At 51.7% G+C, this 25,760-nt stretch overlaps 1 protein-coding gene across 1 annotated transcript; it reads left to right on the top strand.

Moving 5' to 3' along the window:
- Positions 1-12,168: 12,168 nt before the first annotated feature.
- Positions 12,169-19,520, top strand: LOC141986017 (vasotocin-neurophysin VT-like). Its single transcript, XM_074950182.1, has 3 exons — positions 12,169-12,357; positions 18,072-18,273; positions 19,232-19,520. The coding sequence occupies exons 1-3, from the start codon at positions 12,238-12,240 to the stop codon at positions 19,393-19,395; spliced, it is 486 nt and encodes a 161-aa protein (XP_074806283.1). The 5' UTR covers positions 12,169-12,237; the 3' UTR covers positions 19,396-19,520.
- The last annotated feature ends 6,240 nt before the right edge of the window (positions 19,521-25,760 follow it).

Genomic DNA, 25,760 nt, shown 5'->3' with positions numbered 1-25,760 from the left:
GGGTCACCTCTTCAGCTGGCGTAAACGGGTATAATTCCATGGAAGGCAATGGAGCTAGGCTGACCTACACTAGGTAAGGGCCACACACCTCAGCCTTAGGGTTCTGCAGTGTGATGCAGACAAAGAGGAGTGGTACTGGTCCCACTGTAGCACCTCGAGGCGGTTGTGCCAGGTTCTGTCCACAAAGAGACCCTGCCCTGGAGCACCTGCACACTAACTAGATCAAACAGAGGGGGGAAGGTCGTTCAACTTTGCAGCTGGACGAGAGAGGCAAGGAGAGATTAAAGTGACTTGTCCCCGAGTCTGAACGCACATCTCCGGAGTACCACTCCAGTGCCTTAACCACCAGGCAAGGCTCAAACTGAACCTGCAGCGGGGAACGCCAAGGCCAGAGCTAGCCTAGGTGGGTTGAGTGGGGGATGGGGTTCTGCGCTAATGGATGGCAACGGGGCTTGTGACACTGACGTCAGTGGCACCAGGATTTGGCCCAGGAGGCTTCAGTTTGGGACAGTTAGTTGGGATACGTCTGCACTGGGTTTAGCACCAACCCTTTGCCTGCTTCCAGCACCCCTTGCCTTTAGGATCCCAAAGCAGGTTACGAACGTCAATGAATTAAATGTCACAAGCCCCCTGGGAGTATCTAGCCTTGTGCCCATGGGGAAGCTGAGGCCCAGATCCTCAAAGGTACTTAGGCACCAAACTCCCATTGACATCAACGGGAGCTAGGCACCTGACTCACTTTGAGGAGCTGGGCCAGAGCGACTTGCCTGAAGCGCATCGTTGGCAAATCGCAGACCAGAATGCAGGTTTCATGACACCCGTTCCCTTGCTCTAACCATTAGGATGAGGCTCTGCTTCCCGAGCCCTTTTTCTGTGTGTCTCCTCATTGGTTCTTGCTAGTGTAAAGGGTACTGCAAGCCTGGAGTTGTAACACCAACAGACCCCAGTCATCAGCGGGCAGGATCAAATCTGGGACCTCTGGAGCTAAATGCATGAGCCTCTCCTGCATGAGTTAAAAGCCTCATGGCCCTTAGCTAAGGCTGTAGCAGACTCATTAATCTCGAAGGGGGGTCTCCGGGCCACGAGTGGGGACAGAACACCACACAAAGGAGGTGTGTGGGTTACACGGGCACTGGAGAACTGGCTTGTCGTGGAGGCTCTGAAGTGTAGCTGTGACCCAGGGTCTCTAATAGCATGTCAGCATGAGTCAGGAACTTTTCCTGGGTCAAAAGAACCATCCAACCAGCTGCAACTGCCTGGCATTATTGCTGAGGGGGGCCGAGGAAGAGGGGTAACCTGGAAGAGCGTAACAGAAGTCAGCCCGGTGCTGGCAGATTATGTGAGAACTACCTAGCCAGGTATCCATGAGGAGGAGAGTGATGGATGAATGTGGGGGACGGGGACAGGGCCAGATGAAGGAGGCTTGACCATCGCCTTGCGACAGCATTTGTTCACTTAACTGTCTCGGCCTACGCCCAGCTGTTTGTATATAAGGTCCTGGCTATGCGTATTTAACATTGTCCTTTGGTGACTGCCCCACAGTGAGGATACTGGCCCCACTGCTTCTCCCAGCTAATAGTGCTCCCTTGACGGCAGGCGGTAGAGACCTGTGTTTTGGGAAGAGGAGTAGCTAGGTGCTCGTCTTCGCGCCTCATCTGTAGGTGATTTCGTTAGCTGTGTCTCCGCAGTAGCTGTGGGGTGTGGTTTGATTGATGGAAAGGCTCTGAGATCCGGCTAGGCCTGCTACTTGCAAGGGTTAATAATTCCTGTTTAGTGCTGAATATATTCCCTTGGTGGTTTTGCTCAGCATGCCAGGAATCCCAAGTTAGATTGTCCTCTGAGCCTCTTTCTATACTTTGCGGCGGGGGGCGGGGGGTGAGATGCTGGCTTTCTTTTTTTAACAGCTGCCTTTCTAAGGCTTTTCCAGAGCAGGGCTTGTCCGCTTTGCTGATGAATAGCGCTGCAGGTGATGTAGCCCTACCATGATTTCACTTGGGGATAATTGCTCCGTTTGCAACAGTAAATGGGAGGAACGGGTCTAAGGATCATGTACGTTTGCTCTCAGCCTGCCCCTGCCCTTGCCCTAGCAAAAGGATGGGCGTGGGGGAGCGCCACAAAGGGATGTGGGTGTTGCAATGCTGAGTGGTGCAGCACTTAACGTCCAGGTGCCCTGCCGCCCAGTGGAATACACAGCCCCCAGGGAGGCACCCCGGCGCCCTCGACAATGCACAGGGAGAATTTAGGCCCCCGGGGCCTGGGGTGCCCAGAGGCCAGCATGCTAAGCGGGGAGCCGCGTGAGATAGCCAATAGGACACACTGAGGAGAGGAGTTGGGAGGGAAGAGGGGTGCAAGTACCTACACAGTTGACCCAGTTGGTGTGCCTTGCTGACAGGCAAGCCACAAACCCTCTCCTGGAGTTAGACTCCTAACCCGAGTCAACCCCATACGTAGCCCAGAACAGCCAAAACCGTCTCTCTCTCCTCCTTACACTCACTACCTCGCTCACACTTGGCCTATGTGGCCCTGTGGCCCTGGTTGTCATGTCTACAGGGGCTGTGCTGGCCCCACACCTCCCAGGGGCCTGGATTGGCGCTCCTGCTGCAGGGTCTGACCGGTATCGGGTCTCAGAGGGGTGCTCAGAGCAGTCCTATGGAGTTGGGCTCCGCTGGCATGCTGGGCATCCCTCTGTCCCCCCCGGCCCCACGTAAAATCCCCTCAGGGGGCTTCTGCTTCAACTCATCAGCTGTGGGGTGGCAGCAGCATTTGAAAATGCCAGCTGTGGGCAATGTAAGCACCTAGGGGGGGTTAGGCACCTACAAGGTAAGATGGTGCCTGAGCTGCTGCTTTGAAAATGTCAGTGGTGCCTACGTGGTGGACTCAGGCACCTGCCTGCTTATTTAGGTGCCTAAATCCCTTGAAACAGCCGACCCCAAGGCTCCAGCAGGATTTCACCAGAATTTAGCCCGAAACGCCTCCGCCCACCTCTCTTGGAGGAGGGGCTCGCCGCCGGCTCGCAATCCGACCCGGTGCTCAGTGGCACCCGGGACTGATCGCTGCCTTCAGACTGTGTGTGTCACAGGGCCCAGGCCAACACAGCTCCTCCTTCTCTGCTGGGTAACTCTTCCCTCCTCCCCCCCAGATAGACAGCCCATGGCCTTTGTACCAAACCCTCCTGCAACTGCTGCCCCTTCCCTCCAGCCATCTGCCCTAGCTTCTCCCCACTGGCCCTTCATCCCCAACAGTCATCTTTCCCTCTACCTCTCCCAATTGCCTGTCCCTACTTCTTGCCATTCCCCCTGCCCATCAATAACCCCTTCCTCCTCTTTGCCCCCTTTCCTCCTCCTCCCCCAACACCCCAACACTCCTCCTCTAAAACCCACACACACACACACACACACACACACACACGCTCAGCTACAACCCTTTCCACTGTCCTGCATCCACCCCACCAGACCCGGATGTGACCAGCAAAATACAACAGTCATTTTGGTGGCACTCGGTTGCTTACTGTGTCGTTAGCACCTTGGGGCCCCCTCCCACTTCATTAGACTCTGAAGATGACCTTTAATAATTGCCTCTAAAGGATGAGAAGTGGCTGCCGAGCTGATCTGCCGGGGCCATCGGGCGCTTTCCAAGGGGGGCTGCTGACGCACTCATTAGGCAGATGATTCCCCGCTGCATGTTAATTTCACGTTGCTAAGGTCACCCTCTGCTGGAGCCTGCCCTGGGCCCGTCCCCATCGGGATCCACACCACAGGAATTGACTGGCTCTGGGGCTTGTGTTGCTAGGAAGAGGACCTGGGACAAAAACAATGGGAATAATAATACAGATAAACCAGGTCTTGTTTCCTCCACTGCGAAAAACCAAACAAAAACCTACTGCCAAGGAAACGACAGTTCAGCTGGGAGTGTAACTAGTTAATGTCATTAGTGGCGGTGGGGGAGTCAGAGGAGTGGGGTGGGTCTCTTACAGCTACTGGGCCTTTGCTTCTCTCCCATCAGGGCTTCATTGGGATCACTCCTGATTTACACTGGTGAGAGGAGAATCTGATCCATTACCTCCAAGAGGTAAGCACATCAGGAAATGGTGCATAAGAATGTAAGAACGGCCACACTGGGTCAGACCAAAGGTCCATCTAGCCCAGTAGCCTGTCTGCCAACCGTGGCCAGTGCCCGGTGCCCCAGAGGGATTGAACAGAACAGGGAATCACCAAGTGATCCATCCCGTCACCCAATCCAAGCAGCACTAGATCTGAGTAGGGGCGCAACCCCCTGCAGGAAGGAGGCAACCAGGACCAGCCTTTAGATGAAAGGGACTGTGGACGGAGTGGCCGTTGAGACAGAAGCAGAGCTACTTTATAAAGCCTAGAGCATCCAGTCGGGCAACAGGCCTGAGTTTAAAGTGACCACTTGCAGAGTGGGCAAATACCAGAACCGGGAGGCACAGTTCGTGAGCGACCTGCGAGCAGGAATTCGTTTGCCAAACGATGTTAACTGGACAGCTGCAAAGAGCAACCAAATCCGTACACGCCACTGTCTGGAGACGGGCAGTTTGTGAAGGGAAACAAGGACCACGGCCACCAAAGAAATGGCTCCTCATCAGTGGTTCAGCCTAACTACCCAACCTAGGATGTGCTCAGAGCCTGGGGTTAGCTCCCCTCTTTTAATGGAAGGTGCTGGAGATTTTTAACAATTCTAGGGACCTGGATCTTAGCTTTCCGTTTTGGCTGGCTAAAAGCACCTCTGTGTGCTCTGCTGTTGCATTGTTTTCGTAACAGCTCAGATCACGTCATGTGCTACATCCCCAGCACCCTTTCCTGCAGCACTAGATGGTCCCTGGAGGACTCCCAGCCAAAGACTGAGGGGGTCTGTCTGCACTGCAGAGTATGCATGGGCTCTGAGCCCATGCCTCCCCTTCCATGCACACACAAATCAGTCTGACTTGGTTCACCAAGCACTCAGTACCTGGGGTCTAGGATCCTGCTAGATGGATGGGTCTGAGCCAGAATCCTGCTGGGACTCAGGGTCCAAGCCCGGTCATTTTGCAGGTCAAGTTGCAGACCCGAGTCAGAAGGCCTGTGTCGTGCAGTGAGGACGCATTAACGTGGCTGTGGGTCCCGGGGGCCCAGCAACTGTAAGCCTAGGTTTATAATGCAGTGTGGACGCTCAAGCAAAGGCTTGAAAACAACAAGCCCACAAGCCTTGGCCCCACAGAGCCAGGGGTGCAGTGCAGCCCCTCACTTGGTTCAACCTGGTAGGCTCTGATGGTACAATCCCAACACGCTAGCAGGAGTAGTGCTGCTCCTAGGCTCGCAGCAGAGGGGAGCGACGGAAAAGAGGAGCAAAGCTGGGAATGGGGCTGGCGACTAACCTGTCATCTGCTGTAGTATCTGGGAGCCTTCCAGTCGTGCCTCAAGTGAGGTGATTGACATCTGTCACCTGTGGTTCATCCTCTCCCCAGGGCGAGACCTGCACATGCAGGGGTAGGTTTTTGCTTGGCTAAGGTTTTAGTTTATTTAAGCTCAAAAGCCACCTTGCAGTCATTCCGTGACAGAAACCAGCCACACTGCAGCTGTCAGTTACCTGTTCAACGTTGCAAGCTCTTTGGGACGATGTCGCCGTGCGCATTTGTAGGCCACCCACTGTAACCCAGAGGTGCCACCCCAATATAGGTGCTGGGTGCTGGAGCAGCGCCACTGAGTGATCAGGAGATTCATTTAGCGCCACTGCCACCAAGCCAGGAATTTGTCACAGGTACAAAGGCTTGGAATCTGAGGCTGCCAGGGAACCAGCCTGCAGGCCGCTACAAACAAATCTGTGTGGTGCAGAAGTCAGGGCCAAAAACCACTTGCCATGACTCACTCAGCAGATGGAGCTGGGTCCTGGAGGAGTGACTTGCAGCTAGTCAGCCTTGCTGCCTTCTTCATGAAACAGCAACCCTTGACTCTTGGGTTAGCACTGGCAGCTTTTTAAAGTTCTGTCAGTTCCTTGGAGCAGTGGCTCTCAATCTTTCCCGATGCTGGTACCCCTTTCAGGAGGCTGATTTGTCGTGCACACCCCAAGTTTCACCTCACTTAAAAACTTCTTGCTTCCAAAATCAGACATAACAATACAAACGTATCCCTCCCAGCACACTAGTACTGAAAGTGCTGACTTTCTCATTTTGACCATAGAATTAATGGAGTGGAGTATCAATATTATACTGATAGTTCAGGATGATACCTGAGCCTGTTTTTCATTTCTGAGCCTTGTCTGAAGCCCAAGCGACAGGACTGAAGCCCGAGCCCCACGCAGCAGGGAAGATGCTTGTAGCTAAGTTTTGAGGGTGTCCCCTGTGGCATGGAGCCCCAGGCAATTGCCTTGCTTGCCAGTAGGGTGACCAGATGTCCCTGTTTTATAGGGACAGTCCTGATATTTGGGGTTTTTTCTTATATAGGCGCCAATTACTCCCCACCCCGTCCCGATTTTTCACACTTGCTATCTGGTCACCCTACTTGCCAGTCCCAATGCCAGCCGTGCACTTGCAATCCCCTTAAACCTGTCACGTGACCGCCCTCTTGGGGCTGCAACCCCGCCAGGTTGAGAAACCCTGATCTACATGAGTTGAGTACCCCCTGGAAGACCTTTGTGTAACCCCAGGGGTACGTGTACCCCTGGTTGAGAATGACTGCCTTGGCAAATGCTACCTCTGTGTGTGTGTGTGTGTGGCGGGGGTCGGGGGAGAGGCAGAGCCTCAGCTGGTGTGAACTGGCCAGTGGAGGCTTTGGAGCACAGAATCCGGTGTTGGAGCCACTCCGTGCAATGTAAACGCTGCACGCATTCCAATCAATCAGGAAGCGGAAGAACACAGGCTGGCGCATAGTCGAATACATGTACTAGCATTGAGAATATATGCGGCGCTTTTCACTTGTAGCGGTCCAAATGCTTTACAGCGAGGGGGAGACACTGTTATGTCTGTTTCAAAGGCAGGGAAACTGAAGCACAGAGCTGTCAGAGCAAGTTATGGCCAGAGCTGAAAGTATAGCTAGGTTTCCTGATTCCCCACTTCAGGCCTTACCCATTGGATCATACTGCCTCCCCAGTCCACACTTAGAGCCCTTTGCCATCCTGAACTAACTCATCACAGCAAACTCCTGTGGTAGAGACATAAAGGTCCAGGGAGGAGCTAGACACAGGGCGTGGGGTTAGAAAGCACAGCAGGTTGATAGACAGCCTAGGAATGGATCCAGCTGAGGACCTACTTGTCTGAGTGTTCGTCCTTGCCTTAGGTATTCATATGCTCCCCACCCCTGTACTGTTAAAGTGTCTCACAATCTTTAATGCATTTAGCTACATAGCACCTTGTGCTGTGGGGCCGGGCTTTTCGCCCCATTGTACAGATGGGGCCTTGAGACACAGGGCGAGACTAAGGTCTAGCTTTTGAATGGTATTTAGGTGTTGTTGCAGTCAACATTGCAACAGCTCACGCTGCTTTAGGGGCATCATTTGTAAAAGGGATTTAGGAATGTAGGCGCTTAAATCTTATTGATGGTCAGTACTGACATTCATGTAAAAACCCAAGCCTCAGTGACTGGCCAAAGTGACACAGGAAGTTTATGGATGAGGAGGGTGTTGAACTCAGAGCTCGTCAGTTGTGGGGGAGGGCCCCTAACCCCTGACCCCGCCTTCCTCAGTGTCATGGGGATGACGGGAGAGGGGTGTGTGGTCTGTCATGCTTTGGCTCACCTTGCCCTGCCCATAGTCTCACCGGAGGGGGTTGGGAGGCGTTTTGCCGATATCAGATTATCTTGCCGCAGCCGCCCTGACAGCGGCCCAGAGGGCAGGTCTCCTCCCCCAGGGCAGGGGATGGTTTCCATATGAGATGCCAATTCCAAGCCCCACTTCTCCAGTGAGCCTTTTCACCTGTCTAGAGCCTCCATCTTTGGGCTGAGGCTGGGGCTGTCCAAAGGTCCAGGGATGCTGCGGTGCGATGGCGTGGGGGTCATCGCCTGGGGGGGGTGGGGGCCGAGGTAAAGCTCAGCGCTAGTGCAGTGCTTGCAGATGGCTGCCCATGGGGTGGGCAGGATGCCCTGGCTGGGTGGGCAGATGAGTGTCAGTGTGTGTGGTGGGGGGAGGGAATGCTGTGTGGTCCCATCTCTGGGGTGTTGCTGCGTCAAACCGTTCCGGGGGTTATTGGGACAGTGGCGTGGGTGGGGCCAGGAGAAGGTGTGTCTCTGACTGTGCCCAGATGTCCTTCATCACCCAGCAAGGAATCTAACACCCCCTGCCAGCCCCCCTTGGTCATGGATAAAGCAGGGGGGATGAATGTGTGAGAACAGTATGAGCTAGTGGCTAAGCCAGCCAAGCGTGGGTGGCTGCTGGCTTTGGTGATGAGTGACGGCGACTGACTTCAGAGGGGCCACGCCATCAGCGGCTGGCTCACACCCTGCAAGCAGCAAGAGGGGAGGGGTTGAACAGGGCTTGGAGAGAGGCTGCAATGTGGAGGCGAATGTTCGGGTGGTGAGAACTCACATAAGTCAACAGAAGTGCTTCTTTCCGAGGCAGAACTGAACCTCGGCGCTGGGGCTAGGGCCCCTCTATTACAGTAGGACCCAGAGGGCACAGGCCCCATTGCAGTGAGTAATGTAAAGCTACAGCGTGACAGCCAGCTTGTGCCCCAAAGACCTTCCAGCCTAAGCGTGGGTTGCTCTCATTGGACAGCTGGGAACGGAGGCGCAGAGCTGTGAAATGAACCAAGAGCTTCCCCATTCCCGAGCCAGCACTTTAACCACCCACCCACACTGGTCTCTGGAAGAGTCACACTGTTCCCCATCTTCAACTGGCCTCTTTATCATATTTGCCTTAAAAAGCCTCACGATCCCTTCATAAGACCCTCCAGAGGCTCTTACTGGCCCTACTCAGCTTTCATGCTGCCCTCTGAGTCCCAGGGCTAGACAGTGCCTTCACCATCCAAAGTCCACACCACCAGCTCTGGCTCACAACCAAGCAGGACCCAGGATTGGCCGTACCATACTCTCCAAACCAGTCCCCTAGGAAGGAACCAGGGCATCAGCTGCTCATGGGCTGCTCTGTAAAAAGAGCAGGACTCTGTTTTACACACACATACGTACACCAGAGCAGCCCACAGCTGACATGTGGAGAAAGGGCTTCTGTTGTTGTCTCTGCTGGTCACAGCCTGGGTCGGACCCAGGTGCAAGCCAGGAGTTCCCCTCCCTCAGAGGCCAGGCCTCTTCTGACCTCAACCCAGAGCACTGAGGTAGCTAGGTCTCCCATTGCATCTATCACCATGGTAGCTGCATCCTCACACAGAGGAGAGCGAGGAATGTAACGACATCATTCAAGCTGCTCCATGCTCGTCTTCTCTGCAATGTGCTCGGATGAGCTGGATCGGTCCCCGTCCCTCAGTCTCTCCACACGCTGTATGACTAGAATATTGCTGGGAGCGTTGACTAGAATTCCACACACCCAGTGAAAGTCAGCTGTGTCTTTGTGCTTCTGTCCCTGGGTGGCTAGTGATTTATTTGTGAATCTCCTGGGATTTTAAGCTGGAGGTTAAGAAGATATTTATAACTAGCACCCCCTATTATTAAGATTGCCCAACACTTCCCATAGTAAGACCCTGTTTTCAGTTGCTTATAACTTTGCCAAACTTTTACTGTTTGGGCTGAAATTTTCCATGCACCATGTCTGCCAGGCTTCCCACTTCAGGCATCTGAATTGAAAGCAAGGGGACTGTCTGTCCTGTGCCCATGATGCTCTCTCTGCTGGGCCCAGGCAGGGTGGAGGAGGAAGCTGCCTGATTCAAATGCAGAGGGAACAGAAGCCAAACCTGCATGGGGGGAGAGCAGACTCATGAGCACCATAGTGGAAGAATGGGATTGGAAGTTGACAGGGAGGAGGACATGGGGAGACTGGGAGATGAGGGAGGGAGGGAAAGTAGGACGGAGGGTTGGGCAAGGAGACTGGGAGCAGTCCAGGAAGCCAGTGGTAGGGAAGAGACATGACTGGGGCAGACACAGGTTGGAGGGGATGGGAACCTTAATTTTGGCATTTTCTAACTTTGGAGTGCTTGACTTTGCAACATTAATGTCCTCAACATTGTGTGTAATTATATAGCTCTACACACAAAGAGCAAGCAAGCAATAATGCAAACCACGGCAAAATGTACACATGATGAGAAGGACGACTAGACATGGAATTGTAATATGGAGGCTGGATCATACCTGAGGTCTCTCTAATTCAGTATCCTCTTTCCCACAGTGGCCAATAGCAGAACAAAACATTATTTGGGGCTGGGAAGTTACTCAGCCTTTAGAGATAGAGGGGAGACTGAGGACATGTACCAAAAACCACCCGTGACAATGTTTTTGCCCCATCAGGCATTGGGAGCTTAACCCAGAATTCCAGTGGGCAGCAGGGACTGTGGGATAGCTACTTACAGTGCATCACTCCGTAAATCGATGCTAGCCACGGTATTGAGGATGCACTCCACCAACCTACTGTGCTTAGTGGCGGCATACACAATCGACCGTATCAAATCACTTTCTAAAGATCGACTTCTATAAAATCGACCTAATTTCGTAGTGTAGACATACCCTAAGTGCCTTATTCATATAAGTCAATGGGAGTTTATCCTGACTAATGATTTTGGGATTTACCCCAGAGAGGTAATTGCTGTGGCTTCTCCCTCGTCACCTTGCTACAACTAAACTACCAGGCAGAAACAAAAGGCACAAGTCTTGTTGCAATGTGGTAAATGTTCCCCGCACAGCAGAAAAGCTTCAGGAGAACAGTCTGGTCTGGTAGTTAAGTGCACTGGAATGAGACTCAGGCGAGCTGGGTCCTATTCCTGGCTCTGTTGTGTTGGACAAGTTTGTGTGTCTGTTTCTTTCTGTCTTGTTTATTTCAATTGTAAACTCTTGGGTGCAGGGCCTGTCTCTCACTATGTTTGTACAGCACCTAGCACAATGGAGCCCCAGGCTAGCAATCATTAATATATGCGAGCGCAAGCTAGCATTGTTAGATAAAAGGGACAGCTTCATGCCAGGGTTAACGGCATGTGGCTCAAGTTTAACCTCAATTGTGGATGCCTTTGATAGTCACCTAACTGTTTATACAGCACCAGTGGTGTGGCAGGGGCTTCAGAGGCAGGTGTGAAAGCAATGGGCCTGATTCTCCACTGCCTTGCACGTTGCTCTATCCTTTACACCTGTGCAGTGGGAGGGCAAAGTGTTGGCGTTGAGCCCTCGCTGGGCACAGGTGTGAATGGCTGTGCAGGGTGAAGCTGGTGAACAAAACCCAGAGAGCCTGATTCTGAGCTTGCCTGCGTGGAACTCAGAAGCAGCCCCACCCTGGCGAACCAGGCTCGGTGAGACCGGAAGCGCTCACAATGTGAAGACCCAATCTGGGTTACGTGGGCAAGGCTTACTCACCTGAGTAAGGGGCAGCAGGACTAAGCCCTCAATAAGCAGAACCCATAAACTACGCCAGCAAACGCATCCCAAAATACATTTTATATCTGGAGCCTCAACTGCCCTCTGCGTCTGCTGCCTGCCTCCAGGTTTCTAGACGGGGCCAGTGCAGTATTACTGCAAGTGGTGTATCCCAAAGAGGAAAAGGCCTTTTACCCTTAGGAGTCAATACGCTGTATGAGTGGGATGCTCAGCTGGTGTAAGTCGACACAGCGCCAACGATTTCAGTTACACCGGTTGTAGATTTGGCCCCACGTGCCGCTCTGGAGGAAATGGCTGGGGCCGGTTCTCCTTGGGTTCCCAGGATGATTCAGTGGACTCACTCTGGAATAGCACAGGGGTGAGTGAGATCAGAATCAGACCCAGACACCCAAGCCCCCCATCCCCACCCCGCTACCCCGCCTCCCCCCCAACCTGTTCCCAGGTTCCCTGCTGGGATTTCGCATTGGGCTGGAAGGAAGAATTATTCATCAGCACCCAGCTAAGTCTCAGAGGAGCTGTTGAGCCCAGTCTGGCTGTTTGTGCTTCTGCACTGAATCACCTCAATTACAGGATTTACTTTGAGTCTAGTTTGGGAAAGAGGTTTAAAAAAAAAAAAGCCCCCTCCCCCTGGCAGTGGTGACAAAGGCCAAGAAAGGCGTTACGTCGGCACCAGGAGGGGTATAAATAGGCAGCTGGTCCAGAAAGGAGCCAGATGCAAACAGGAGGCTGGAAAGCAAACAAAGCTTCTCTCTGTGCGTGTGAGAGCCTGGCGCCCCCCTTCAAGATGCCCGAAACCTCGCTTCCAGTCCCCTTCCTCTGTCTTCTCGCCTTGTCTTCAGCCTGCTACATCCAGAACTGCCCTCGAGGAGGAAAGAGAGCCTTGCCCGACACAGAGCTCAGACAGGTACGAGAGGGGCTACTTGCTGTGTGCGTGGGGTGGGGTGGGGCTAATTCTTCACTGTGTGGTGAACTGTGTTCCCATACAATGTGTGTGTGCGTGCGTGCACGTGTGTGTGTGTGTGTGTGACTGAGTGTGAGTGAGTGTACTTCAATACTCTGGGCACAAGGGACTGTCTTCCAGTCCTGGGTGTGTTCGGCAAACTCCTATGTGGAGACTCTATTCGAGTTCTGGGTGTGAGAGGGACGGGGGCAAACTCCTTGCTGGCTGGCAGCTAGATTCAGCTCATTGGCCTGAAGCTCAGATTGGCATTTTCAAAAGCTCCTAGTTCTTGCTCCAACTTGCTTCCTTTACAGAAATGAACTTACGTTGCTTTGAGCGAAGGAGCTTTGTATTGACGCTTCTTAGAGACAAGGGGGTGGGGGGGGGAATCTCTATTTAGATTTAGGAAAGGTGCCTCTAAGTCCCCCCACCCTTGGCCCCTACTTGGAAACTGCAGAGAGAAAAGCTAGGGAGAAAAATAGGGAGCCAGTGAAATTGACTGAAATTCTTTGGACTGGGAAACTGGGGGCGATGGGAGGGAAGTGGTAAAATGATGGGCACTTCACTGGAACAGGGGCTGTGCCTCCTAAAGAGGAACAGCAGACATTCGTGATTTCCTTCTGCCACCTAACACCCTTTTAATGCAAGCTTGTTCCACAAACTTTAATAGTTCTTTTGGCTTGTGGTTAGAGAGCAGAATGTTTGCTCTGTCGCTAGTTGTAACAGCCTCAGTAATGCACTCGCAGAGAGAGGACATCTGAAGCCCATTTGAAGAGCCAAATCCTCAGCTGGTGTAAATCATCTTCAATAGAGCATGACAACACCAGCTAAGGATCTGACCCCCCAAGAACGCAGGACTTGTATTTCTTGTGGAAAGCGAACAGATGAAATTTTTTTTAAGTTACAGACCTTCCAATGTACTTAGGGTGAAATCCTGGCCCCATTGTGGTCAATGGGCATTTTGCCGTTGACCTCAGCGCAGTCTGGATGTCACCCTCAATGCAATGTGAAGTATCAATAATGTATTTAGAGTAATTTCAGAAAGAAAGGCTATATCATAAAAGTAATAGCACCAGTGCATTTGAAACACACATTGATTTACATGAGGCACTACTGTGTTACTTACTTAAACCATTTCAGTCGTAGCAAAGTGTTTTACACCATTTCATTTTGGTTCTACCACATTTTGAGCAGATCTGAACACAACAGTTACCTGAGAAATTATATATCAATTTGTAGACATGCAGGTTATAACAAGAGGATTTAAAATAACCAGAGTTAATGGGATTGTCTCTTCCTATTGTGGCTGACTTGATTTTTAGACAACATCTCTGATGTATGGTAGCTTGTCCACCTATGGAAAGTTGGTCCCAAAAGTTTTTGGGCCATTAAAGAACCTAACAAATTAAGCACCATGGACAGAGCCACTGTGCTGACCAATTAGAGCCTGTGATCAGCTTTTTAAACCAGTTCCTTCTGATCAAAATTTCAGTGTCTCCAGTCACCAAATAGAAAATGTCATGTTTGAATTAAACATCTCTAGACCACAATTTAATTTTCCATTTCAATAGGATTCACGGTGGCTGGCTTTAGACTGATGTGGCTTCTAAGTGTAATTACTAAGGTTAAGATTTTGTCACAGTTATTTTTAGTAAAACTCACAGACAGGATGTGGGCAATAAACAAACATTCATGGAAGCCCGCAATCTATCTATGATTTTTACTAAAAATAGGGGGGGAGCGGACAGGGGTTGGAAGAGACTACCGGCGCCAGCCCCCATTGCCGACGGCGGTGGCTGACAGCTGCAGGCCCCTTGCCATCCCAAGTCACGGGGCTGAAGCTGAAGCAGAAAATGTCATGGAGATCGCTGAACGTCACCGAATCCGTGACCTCCGTGACAAAAATCTTATCCTTAGTAATTACTTTCCTCTGTGGTTTCTGCGTAGTCATGATCCCACTGCTGGTGGGCAGTTATTAAATGAGGGGACCTTTGACACAGAGATACACAGCATGTGCTTGTATTGCCCCCCGTCACTGAGTAGCCTTTCCCTTTTATCCTGAAGAGAGTGTGCAAAATATAGCCCCTTCATATAACGGTCCACAGTAAGCTTCCTACGCTAACTGTGAGCTGGAGCTATATGGATTATAGAGCACAGGAGTTAATAATAATGCCTGGCTCTTATGTATCACTCATCAGCAGCAGATCTCAAAGTGCTTTACAAAGGAGGTCACGGTCATTATCCCCATTTTACAGATGGGGAAACTGAGGCACAGAAAGGTGACATGACCCACTCAAGGTTATCTACCAGGCCAGTGGCAGAGCCAGGAACTGAATCCAGGACTCCTGAGGCCCAGTCCAGTGCTCTAGGCAACCAGCCCACACAGACTTGTTCCCTACTGAACACAGCCTACCTTTCTCTCCTGGCTAAATCTGACCGGTAGTGATGAATGGCTCCGTGTCTAGTTGGCAGCCGGTATCAATTGGAGTGCCCCAAGGGTCAGTTCTCGGGCCAGTTTTGTTCAATATCTTCATAAATGATCTGGAGGATGGTGTGGATTGCACCCTCAGCAAGTTTGCAGATGACACTAAACTGGGAGGAGAGGTAGATACGCTGGAGGGTAGGGATAGGATACAGAGGGACCTAGACAAAGTAGAGGATTGGGCCAAAAGAAATCTGATGAGGTTCAACAAGGACAAGTGCAGAGTCCTGCACTTAGGACGGAAGAATCCCAGGCACCGCTACAGACTAGGGACCGAATGGCTCGGCAGCAGTTCTGCAGAAAAGGACCTAGGGGTTACAGTGGATGAGAAGTTGGATATGAGTCAACAGTGTGCCCCTGTTGCCAAGAAGGCTAGCAGCATTTTGGGCTGTATACGTAGGGGCATTGCCAGCAGATCGAGGGACGTGATCGTTCCCTTCTATTCGACATTGGTGAGGCCTCATCTGGAGTACTGTGTTCAGTTTTGGCCACACACTGCAAGGATGTGGAAAAATTGGAAAGTGCCCAGCGGAGGGCAACAGAAATGATTAGGGGGCTGGAACACATGACTTATGAGGAGAGGCTGAGGGAACTGGGATTGTTTAGTCTGCGGAAGAGAAGAATGAGGGGGGATTTGATAGCTGCTTTCAACTACCTGAAAGGGGGTTCCAAAGAGGATGGCTCTAGACTGTTCTCAGTGGTAGCAGATGACAGAACAAGGAGCAATGGTCTCAAGTTGCAGTGGGGGAGGTTTAGGCTGGATATTAGGAAAAACTTTTTCACTAGGAGGGTGGTGAAACACTGGAATGCGTTACCTAGGGAGGTGGTGGAATCTCCTTCCTTAGAAGTTTTTAAGGTCAGGCTTGACAAAGCCCTGGCTGGGATGATTTAGTTGGGGATTGGTCCCGCTTTGAGCAGAGGGTTGGACTAGATGACCTCCTGAGGTCCCTTCCAACCCTGATATTCTATGATTCTATGATGGAGAGGCTACCCCTTCCCTTAGGAAGCAATTGCAGAGCCAAAGTGAGCTTTCTGTTAGGCTGTTTTATTTGCTATTCATCTTAAGTCCTCTCTTCTCTCATATGGCTGATAAGAACATCCAGTATTAAAATACTTAATGACTTACATTGTGGAAGGGATACTAACCCCCATACTGCAGGGGTTAAGCCAATCTCTAGGGAAGACTAGAAGGAGCCCTAATGCAGGGGGCAGCTTATCCCACATCTGCCTAGTATGGGGCTCTTGCACCTTCTTCTGAAGCATCTGGTACTGGCCATAGTCAGAGCCTGGATACTGGGCTGGATGGACCATGGGTCTGATCCAATCTGGCAGTTCCTATGTTCTTTCTTAATGTGACCCCATCACGTCTAGCTATTCCCCTTTGTACTATCCTAAGTAATTCCTCTCACCCGCTTGAATGTAATGACCCCCATCCCTCCCAGAGGTCATCAGCCAGGTTGCAACCCAGACCTTCAGCACTACAACACTGATCTCTAGCACTTGAGCTAAAGGGATAACTCTGTTACTGTTAATAGCAGTAGGTTGTTATCCTCCAGTGGATGGACACACACACACACAAAATGCACTGTGCTAGGATTGGTTACACTGACCTCTTTCAATGTTTGTAGAATCATGCTTACCCTCCCACCCTTAGTCACTGCTTAGCCAGACTACCCATATTTAACCCTTTCCCTCTTTCTTTCCAAGACTGTCCCTACAGCCCCCGATCACTTTTTGCTGCTCTTCTTTGAACTGCTTCTAATTAATTAATATATTTCTGTTAATGAGGTGGCCAGAACTGAATGCTCTATCCCATTGGTGGTCTCAGCAGAGCTGTACTGAAAAGAGCACCATTGTACCTCTTTACCCCATAATGCAATAAACAAACATATTGAAAATTCTAGTGGGGAGGAAATTCCCTTGACTAGGAAGTTCTAAACATGGGAGTGGAATTGATGTAGCCCTGAAAGCAACATCATTCTACAGCTTGGCTCTAATTCCTTTAAGGCTTGAAGGCATCTTTGCAAGAGAGCCACCACCATCCATGAATGACATTGGCTTCCATATAATATGGTGGAAGGCAAATTGTAGGAGACCTTTAAAACAAGACTGAACAAAAGGAGGCACAATCTGGCATTGCCAACAAGGGAAAGAGCAGACAATCCAGTAGGCCATTTCTGTCTCCTGGTTTTTGGACAAAAACTATGACTGCTAACGCCAAGCGCTTATCTAAAGCGCTGGGAGCCACAGAATATTTAAACCCCTGTACTTACTTCCAGGGTTTGAGAGAGTGAATAAGCTCATCCTTCTGCTCAAAAAAATAAGTTAACTTATAGCATCATCTTCCATGGAAAGATCTGATCCCAGCTGCTATTCTATCAACTGAAAATGATTGTCCCCTACATTGGTAACCTTACAGGGATGCGTCCTCCATTGAGAAAGCTGCATATTACTTCAGGGGAGGACGAATATTATGCTTAAAATATTTGTCGGTTTTATAAATACCTGATGAGGTAGGTATATATGGCTCAGTTCACCCACTATTGAAATGCAGCCATCTAGTAAATGGAATAGGTGCCCAGATACTGCAGTGATGGGCATGGGATACAAACATGAAGGGGTGGAGGGAGTTTGTTAACAGCACAGCACCTAAAGCAGAATATCAGCTCCAATTGAAGCTGCAGGGGGCGCTCAGGGAGGCAGGATGTAATTAACTGGGTGCAGTTCTTCTGGGACACACCCACTCTTATGGGCTCTTTCATGGCATAGAGGCCTTGTCTGCAACAGGTGGAGAGGGATAGGGAAAATGTGTGACCATGCAACTGGTTTTAGGGTTGATCTCAGAGACCCAGTCCTGCCTCCTAGCTCAGGTTAAACACCTGCTGAAGGATTTGGCCCATAAAATCAGCTAAGAATTAACCGCCATTCAACACAATGGGAATTTTGCCATTTATTTCAGTGGGGAGTAGGACCTGGCTCACAACCTTCAGACCTGGCTCACTAGTTACAACAGTGTCCCATTCATGCACCCTATTCTCCTGGCTGGTTACTCCATGGACTCACCTCTGATTCCCAGCGGTGAGATCAGGCCCCGTGCTTATACCATGCAAGAGGGGTTTCGCTGTTCCCTGAGAATGAGCCTCCCCGCATTCCCCATGCAGCCCCTGGCAGGCTGATCTGTCTCCTGTCTTCCCAGTGCATACCCTGTGGCCCCGGGAACAGAGGGAACTGCTTTGGCCCCAACATCTGCTGCGGAGAGGAGCTCGGCTGCTACGTGGGCACTTCCGAAACCCTGCGCTGCGTGGAAGAAAACTACCTGCCTTCCCCTTGCGAGGCCGGCGGGAAAGCCTGCAGCTCAGGAGGGAGATGCGCTGCTCCCAGCGTTTGCTGCAATGATGGTAATAGAGGCGTACCCCCCTACCCAGAACAAATACAATGGAGAGAGGAGGCACCTCAAATAGTAACAGCCTTTGCTTAGTGGATCATCTCCTCTCCTGGGTACTGCACTGGCCCCATTTCTGTAGTAGCTGAGCCCCTCACAATGTTTAATGTACTTATCCTCATAACACCCTACTCTGTGATGTAAGGAAGTGCTGTTAGCCCCACTTAGAGATGGGGAATTGGCCACCGTCAGCAGCAGGATAATGAAAGAGATGGTATGATCCAGAATGTCAGCTGCTTGACTCTTGGATTGGACCATTTCTGGAAATACAAGTAACAATAATGGACCAAACCTGCCTGACATCTTTAGTTTTTGCTCAGTCATGAATCAGGACAAACTCCTATTGACTTCCCCGGTGGGGCGGAGGGGTTGCTGAGTAACTGACCTCAATGGGCATTTTGCAGGAGTAAGGATTTGACTCAACACAAAAGCCTATGGCTTATATGACACTTTCTATCTTCAAAGCTCTTTACGAGCATTAACTAAAGAGCTCACCAGACTCAAAGGTAGGGTTGTAAAAGTATTACTATAATCCCGATCTCCCAGATGGGGAAACTTGTTTGCCCAAGTCTACATAGCACGTCAATGTCAGAGCTAAGATTACAACTCAGGAATTCCCCACTTCCAACCTCCATTTGTAATGTATTTGCTGGCAATATGTTATTCATCCACGATGTCTCTGTTTGCTGTAGTGAGTTCCAGACAGATTGTGGTCTCTGGTAAACAAGGGAGACAAAGCTGGAACATAAGCTCCGTGGAAGTCTTTTTGTGGCTGTAGGTGTAGCTTTTCTGTTTAATAAGTCCCTTCTGTTTAAGAAAGTGCATGGAATCACAGCCTATGACACCAGTCCCTGGAACCCACTGCTTCATGTAACATCAGTGATAACACTTTGGTTTCTTTTCTTGTGTCAAAGAGAGCTGCACCATGGATACCATTTGCCTGGATGACGATAGTGACAGAAGTCGAGAGCCCTCAGAGAAGAACCTGACTGTGCTGGATGGCTCGGCGAGTGACCTCCTGCTCAAGCTGATGCATTTGGCGAACAGGCAGCAACAGGGGAAGCACCAGTTCTACTGAGGGAAAGAAGCAAGATCAGAGATGAGTCTAACAGCGAGTATGTTGCTTACATGCCGCAGCACCTCAGAAAACCCTTACAAGATGTAAAGGAAGAGCCCTTTGAGAGCATTGTAAATATGTGGCCAATAAAGTCTTTTATTGCACTGTGCTATTCAACTTTGTCCTGTGTCATTTGCACTGAAGTCTTCGGCACCAGGGGCTAGATCTGCAAGAGCTCAGAACTTTGGGTGCAGAGCTCATTTGAAGATGTGCCCATCAATGTCACAGCGGGAGCTGAGCTCTTTAGAGAAGCTGGGGGGCGCTGAGCACTCAGCAATCTGGCCCTCTATGGCTCAGCAGCCCCTCCTCATTCAGTGGAGGGGAGAAGGAGCACCACATGTGACATCACTATTCAGATCTTCCAAAAGCCTTTGCCAAGTTCCCCCGGCTAAGAGAGGCAGCAGACAGTTCAGATGTACACTGCAGGCAGAAACCAGACCTCATGGGGTACAAACCTTCAGCAGTCCCCCACCCCCACCCCCACCCCCGGAGCACTGACTTAGAGGATCACTCCTGGCAGCACAGGAGTTTCCCAGAAGACTCCCATGGGAGTTCTATCTGGGGACAATTCTGCACAGCTTGGGGTGTCTGATGGAAGCCCCCCCGGCAGGGCAGGCTAGCTGCAGAGAGTGGTGTGGGTGAAGTTTTCAAAGGTTCCTGAGCACCTGTGGGTTCACCTGTGGGCTACATGACAAGCAGAAACCCAAGGCAGCAAGTCTCGGAGCCCAGGTCAACAGGCTCGGGCTCACAGGGCTTGCACTGCAGCACTAAAAATAGCCCTGCAGATGTTCAGACTCGGGCTCCCAACCTCACCCCTCTGGGCAGGTTTCAGAGCCGGAGCTGCAGCCTAAGCCAAACATCGACACGGCTGTTATTAGCACCATAGCACAAGTACTAACCTGTAGGTCCGGGCTCCAAGATTCACTGCTGCTGGTTTCTGCTTGCTGTGTAGACATAAGCTTCGGTGACGGTAAGTCCCATTGACTTTCAGTGAGACTTGGCCTCCGAAGTGCCTTTTGAAACTGGGATTTAGGTACCTGACTCACTTAAAAGCTTTTAAAAATGTTATCCACTGGACGTTGGACACAAAGACATTTTAACTCCAGTTGGCACCAAAGACTGTCTTTGGAAACTACCCCATAAGATTCCTACCCCGCCCCCTTTTTTGATTCTACGTATACAACCCCTCATCACTGGAGTAGCTGACCACCAGGGTCACCGTCATTCGCAGGCTTTATCCTGCAAGGTGTGGACACATCATCTCCATTGGATGGCAGCACCGTGTAAATTGAGGGACGCACCCAAGGATCATTTGCAGCAGAGCCAGGAACTGAACGCAGGTCTTGTGTGTCCCATGCTACTGCCCTGTCCATTAAACCAGCCTTCCTCCCATAATTAGCTCTTGGGAAGATATTAATAATCAGCGGATAGGTTCAGCAGGCTCGAAGCCACAGGGCCAGCTCCCAAGACTTCAGACAAAATTCTCACATTGCCTTAACAATCTCCTCCCGGCCCTGTGAGGGGCAAGCCAGGAAGGGCCCTGATTCCACCAGTAACAACCAGACCTTGAGGGAGGATGAACCCAATGCAAGAGGGTGAACTGTCCATTCTCTGCCTCTCCAGACAGTCTGCCACGGGACCCAGCTGAGTGCCAGGACTCGATCTGTTCTCCCCCCCCCCACCCCCCATCGCATATGAACTCCATAAGGATGGCATCAGCCCCCCGACGCAGAAACCTGACTGGCTCTGAGTGTTCTCCTGCTGCAAGATACAGCCTCAGGGCCAAACTCTGCTCCAGGCTACACCTGTGTAAATCGGGAGTAACCCCATTGAAATCACTTTGGATTTATACCCCTGCAACTTCACACAACCCCTATGAAGAGGTAATTGCTTTGCCAGGTCCAATTCTGCCCATATTTGCATCCAAGCAACCCCATTGGCTGGGCAGAGGTTGCCCCAGGGGCTGTAAGGTCAATCCTGGTACAAGCAAATCCAACGTCTATTGGGCCAGGTACTCCACTGGTGTCAATCAGCCTAGCGCTGCCGTGGAGCTAGGTTGATTGACACCAGCTGAGGATCTGGCCCAAATGACTTCAGCACAACTTGAACCAAGGTTCACCAGCCCTGCTAACCGGGTATCAAACAGCTTTCCCGAGTGATTTAAAGTAATTGCACCAGGCAGCCTGTTGCTGATGCTCTTCTGTTGCCTAGAGCAGGGTTTCTTCACCTGTGGGTCGGGAGCCAAAATTGGGTCACCAGAATGTTTCAAAGGGTCACGTGACAGGTCCTGTGGCTCCTGCCCCACGAGGCTGGCTGGGCACAGCTCCCAGCTCCAGGCACTGCAGCCTGTGGGGTCCCAGAGCCACTCAGGTTTGGCCCAGCCGTCATGACAACGGGAGTGTGGATAGGCCAAATCTGAGTGAGCGGCACCGCAACCCCACGAGCCAGGTCACAACTCCACTCACACACCTTTGGTACAGGCAGGGGTGCAGGGCCAAACCTGAGCAGCACTGCAGCCCCAGAGGTCGTGATGCCCAGAGCAGAGAGTCAAGCCCAGCCAGCCCCACAGCACAGGGGCTACAGGAGCCGCCACTGCGGGGTGAGTGCTGGGCAGAGCCCAACCCCCTGCCAGGGGGCAGGATCCAACCAAACCCACTCCAGAGCCCCAGACTATTTACAGGGTTGCAACAGCTCATCAACACTTACCAACGGGTCCTGAGCCCAAAAAGGTGAGAACCGCTGGCCTAGAGGACATCCTCCAGGAAGAGCAATGGGGTGGTTTGCACAGGGCAGTGTACCAATGTGGGTGGCTGATTTAACGCTCTGGGTTTCTTGCTGTCCAGTTGGCACTAAAGAGAGCAGCATCTCGCTTACTGTATTTACAAAGTCCTCTGCGCTGAGGGGCTCACACTTTGCGGTGACGGTACCTAGAACGGATGGATGGATCCTGTAGGTCCATGGGTCGAATGAATGAATTTGGGGCTTTTTAAGTCAAAAATTCAACTGGGTGAAACGATTACGAAGACTTTAACTTACATGACAAGCCCCTGGGAAGTCTGGCTGTGATGCACTGCACCATCCCATACGCCATGGAAGCCATGACGGGCAGCACCCTTAGAGCTGATGGTCGCCTACCGTGCGCGGTAATAAGCACGAGCGCAAAGACGCAGACGCTCGACTTGCTGGCAGACGTGCCCCTGGATAGGAGTGCCCCTGGCTGGTTTTCATACAGGGTAAAACCCTTCTGTCATTCAGGCTTGCGAAGCCAGGCAGCCACAGAGCCAGACCAAGCCCTGGGGTTTGTGCCCGGGGCTCAGACATTGAATCTGGGGCAGCTACGGCTCCTCCCCACAGGCAAGCCCTGCTCATCTAGCAAAGCTAAGGGCCCGGCTCTGACGCTGCTCTGTGCAGGGGCTCCCTTGGGAGTTCAATGGGAGTCTGAGCATGGGGGTGGGGGTGCTCTGTCAGACCCTTGTTGGCTGCAGCCATCCTGGAGCTCAGAGCAGAGCCTTGGCTGGCCCATGTGTAGCACTGGAAGCACATGTCTCCTGGTTTCCAGTTTCGTGACAAACCCAGATCTCAGGCCAGAGGGGCTGAGCCCTTGTGACCGTGAGAGCTCGGGCTGGGGAGACACTTCCTGAGGGAAGCAATGGAAGCCCCATCAGTTGGGACACTGGAAACAAGGCACAGGGAGGAGAAGAGCCCTGCCTTGGCAGGGGAGGGACTGGCTGTTCCAGCAGACCCCATCCAGCTCCTGTGAGGCTGAGAACACATTTCCCGGGAGCCCAGGGCTGCTTTGGGGCTTGGGGTGGAAAACATGAAACGCTGCAGTTTTACACCTTTCTCTTTTGAGTCTCCCGGGGCACTGGAGCTGGCCGCCCAAAGTTCAGGGTTGTGACCCTGCCAAAGAACAGATTCCCATGAGCCCTGTGCAATGAACCCCCTGCAGCACCCAGATTGCCCTTGTGCAGCTAGCAGCTTCTCTCCCCCTTCACCAGCGAACCCTCACAGGCAAGCTAGAGAGTCGCGCTGTGCAGATGGGGAAACTGAGGCAAAGCGGTTAAAAGCCATGTTGAGTTTGGACTTGCCGTGAGTGCACATAGAGTGTCACACCCTACTGCACCCCCTGTGGTGGCTAGTAACAACCACAGACCCTGCTTCCTCCTAGTGCCCCCTAGGGTCAGGGCAGTGGCACAGAGGGGGCAGCTTGTCCAAACGTAGCTCAGTTTTGGCACAGTCCTCATGCACACCTGGGAGCTCCTGGGGAGACCGTGCTCTGCTGAGCTGTCCCTGGCGTGCATCACCCCTATGCAGATTTCACCCTCTCATCCTTAGTGACTTGCGGAGGGAGTCAGCATCAGACTCAGGAGCCTAGTTCAGGAGTTCCTGGCTCCCGGACACATGCTCAGACCATGTCGCTTTGGTGACACCATAGTTCAGCTGAGTGGCAGTCAGACAGCCCAAAAGGGGAAAGCGGCTGGGAAACGTGTTCCTGAATGCAGAGAGCATGGCATTGTGTAGGCTTCTCTAGTCTCATTGTGCTGCCTCTCTGACCGGGAATTTGCAATGAGAATCAGATAAAGCACCCTGGCTCATTTGATGCGCCATTCTGTTTGAAATACCCCGTGGTCAGAGCAACCTGGGCTGGGAGAGGCAGGGCCGGGAAGTGAGATTTCAGAGATTGGGTCACCGCTGTTACTGCGGGTGGCAATGTTCCCTCTAATTTTTGACAGGCCGTGTGCGCAAAAAATTTCTTCTGTGCAAATTGTTGGGCTTCTGTGCAAATTTTTGGGCGTGCCGTGTTTTGCCATGTGCGCGGGTTTAGGATCTGTGTGCGTGCACACACCTTAGAGGGAACAGTGGAGGGCGGAGAATATTAGGGCATGTCAGCATGGCCAGAGCAGAGGGAGAGAGGGCACCAGCAAGGGAATGATTTGAGCCCATTTCTCTGACCTGCTAAGCAAATAAATGGCAGATCAAGAGGCTTGGGAGCGGAGGGAGGCTGGCAAAGCAGCCAGCGAGGGATTAATCTCCATTGCTTGGAGTTACAGTGAAGCGAACGGGTTCCCGAGGAAGGCATACAAAATAGCCCCCTTCACTGGATAATAAGGGGGCTGGCTTCTGATCACTCAGTACAGTCCAGCCAAGCACCCCGTCTTTGCTTACAGCTCTTCTCTCATTCCCCTCCCTCTGACCCATCTAGCCCTCCCTCTCCAGCTCTTTACTATTCATGGCTTCTCCACCTCCTCCTCTCCCCTGCCCTCTCCCTCAGGTCCCTCCTGAGAACCCACCTGTTTATTTCAGGAGCGTTCTCCGCCCAGTGCTACACAGGAAGGCAGCCTAGAGGAGCACCATGGTCCCCTCTGGCCTGGGAATCCATGACACCTCTTGAAGCGACCCCTCCTCCTCCATCTGCTAATGGCCTTTCCTCTCCTCGTCCCACGGCTTGCGTGTGCCCCTTCGGTCTCGATCGGGGATTGCCACAGCACCCACCACCATAGCATCTCAGGCCCAAATCCTCAATGCTATTTAGGCACCTAACTCGCAGGGATTCCCATGGGAGTTCGGTGCCTAAATAGCCAGGCAATTCGTGTCTGCAGGGAGACAACTCTACTGGACTCCATGGAGTCTTCTTGGAAGCAGAGCTTGTGACGTACATCTATAGCACGTGTAACCCACACACCGCCTGGGTGTGGTGTTCTGTCCCATCTAGTGGCACCGATCACTTAGAGATTAATGAGTCTGCTCTATAGCCTTAACTAAGTGCCATATGGCTTTTAGCTCATGCGGTAGAGGCTCATGCACTGAGGTCCCAGGTTCGATCCCACCCGCCGACAACTGAGGGTCTGTCGGTGTTACACGTTCACATTTACACAGAGCTTTGCTCTGTTAAGGACCCCTATAACCAACCCCACTTTGGTGGCAGTGGGATTTGGATCCACGTCCTTCAGAGCGAAAGGCCTTGGCAGCTACAAACAGAACTGGAGGACACAAGGTTAGAGTTTGAAAGGTATCGGGGTGGCTGAAGATTGAAATCAATGGGAGATCCACACCTAGGTGCTTTTGAAAACTCCACCAGGTACCTGGCTGCATCTTTAGGTGCCTAAATACCTTTAAAACCCTGGCCCAAATTCCCCAAACTGGTAGCAATTATAGACTCAAACCTCTCATGTGAGCCAGCCACCAGAGGGAGACAATACCCCACACTGCCTGAAGATTATGTGTACAGTGCCTAACGCAATGGCGTGGGGGCCGCTAGACACTACCACAATACATTAACACCAGGATCAGAATCTGACCCATAGACTCAATTGAGTTAGTCTGTG

Source organism: Natator depressus, chromosome 4, assembly GCF_965152275.1.
Source record: "Natator depressus isolate rNatDep1 chromosome 4, rNatDep2.hap1, whole genome shotgun sequence".
Lineage (NCBI taxonomy): Eukaryota > Metazoa > Chordata > Testudines > Cheloniidae > Natator > Natator depressus.
This window is presented reverse-complemented; position numbering and strand designations above follow the sequence as displayed.

What these genes read in the sequence shown, in the direction of transcription:
- LOC141986017 (XM_074950182.1), top strand. Translation starts at nt 12,238, where the DNA reads ATGCCCGAAACCTCGCTTCCAGTCCCCTTCCTCTGTCTTCTCGCCTTG. An exon ending in CCGACACAGAGCTCAGACAG is followed by an intron (nt 12,358 to 18,071) that starts GTACGAGAGGGG and finishes CTGTCTTCCCAG; the next exon opens with TGCATACCCTGTGGCCCCGG. An exon ending in CAGCGTTTGCTGCAATGATG is followed by an intron (nt 18,274 to 19,231) that starts GTAATAGAGGCG and finishes CTTGTGTCAAAG; the next exon opens with AGAGCTGCACCATGGATACC.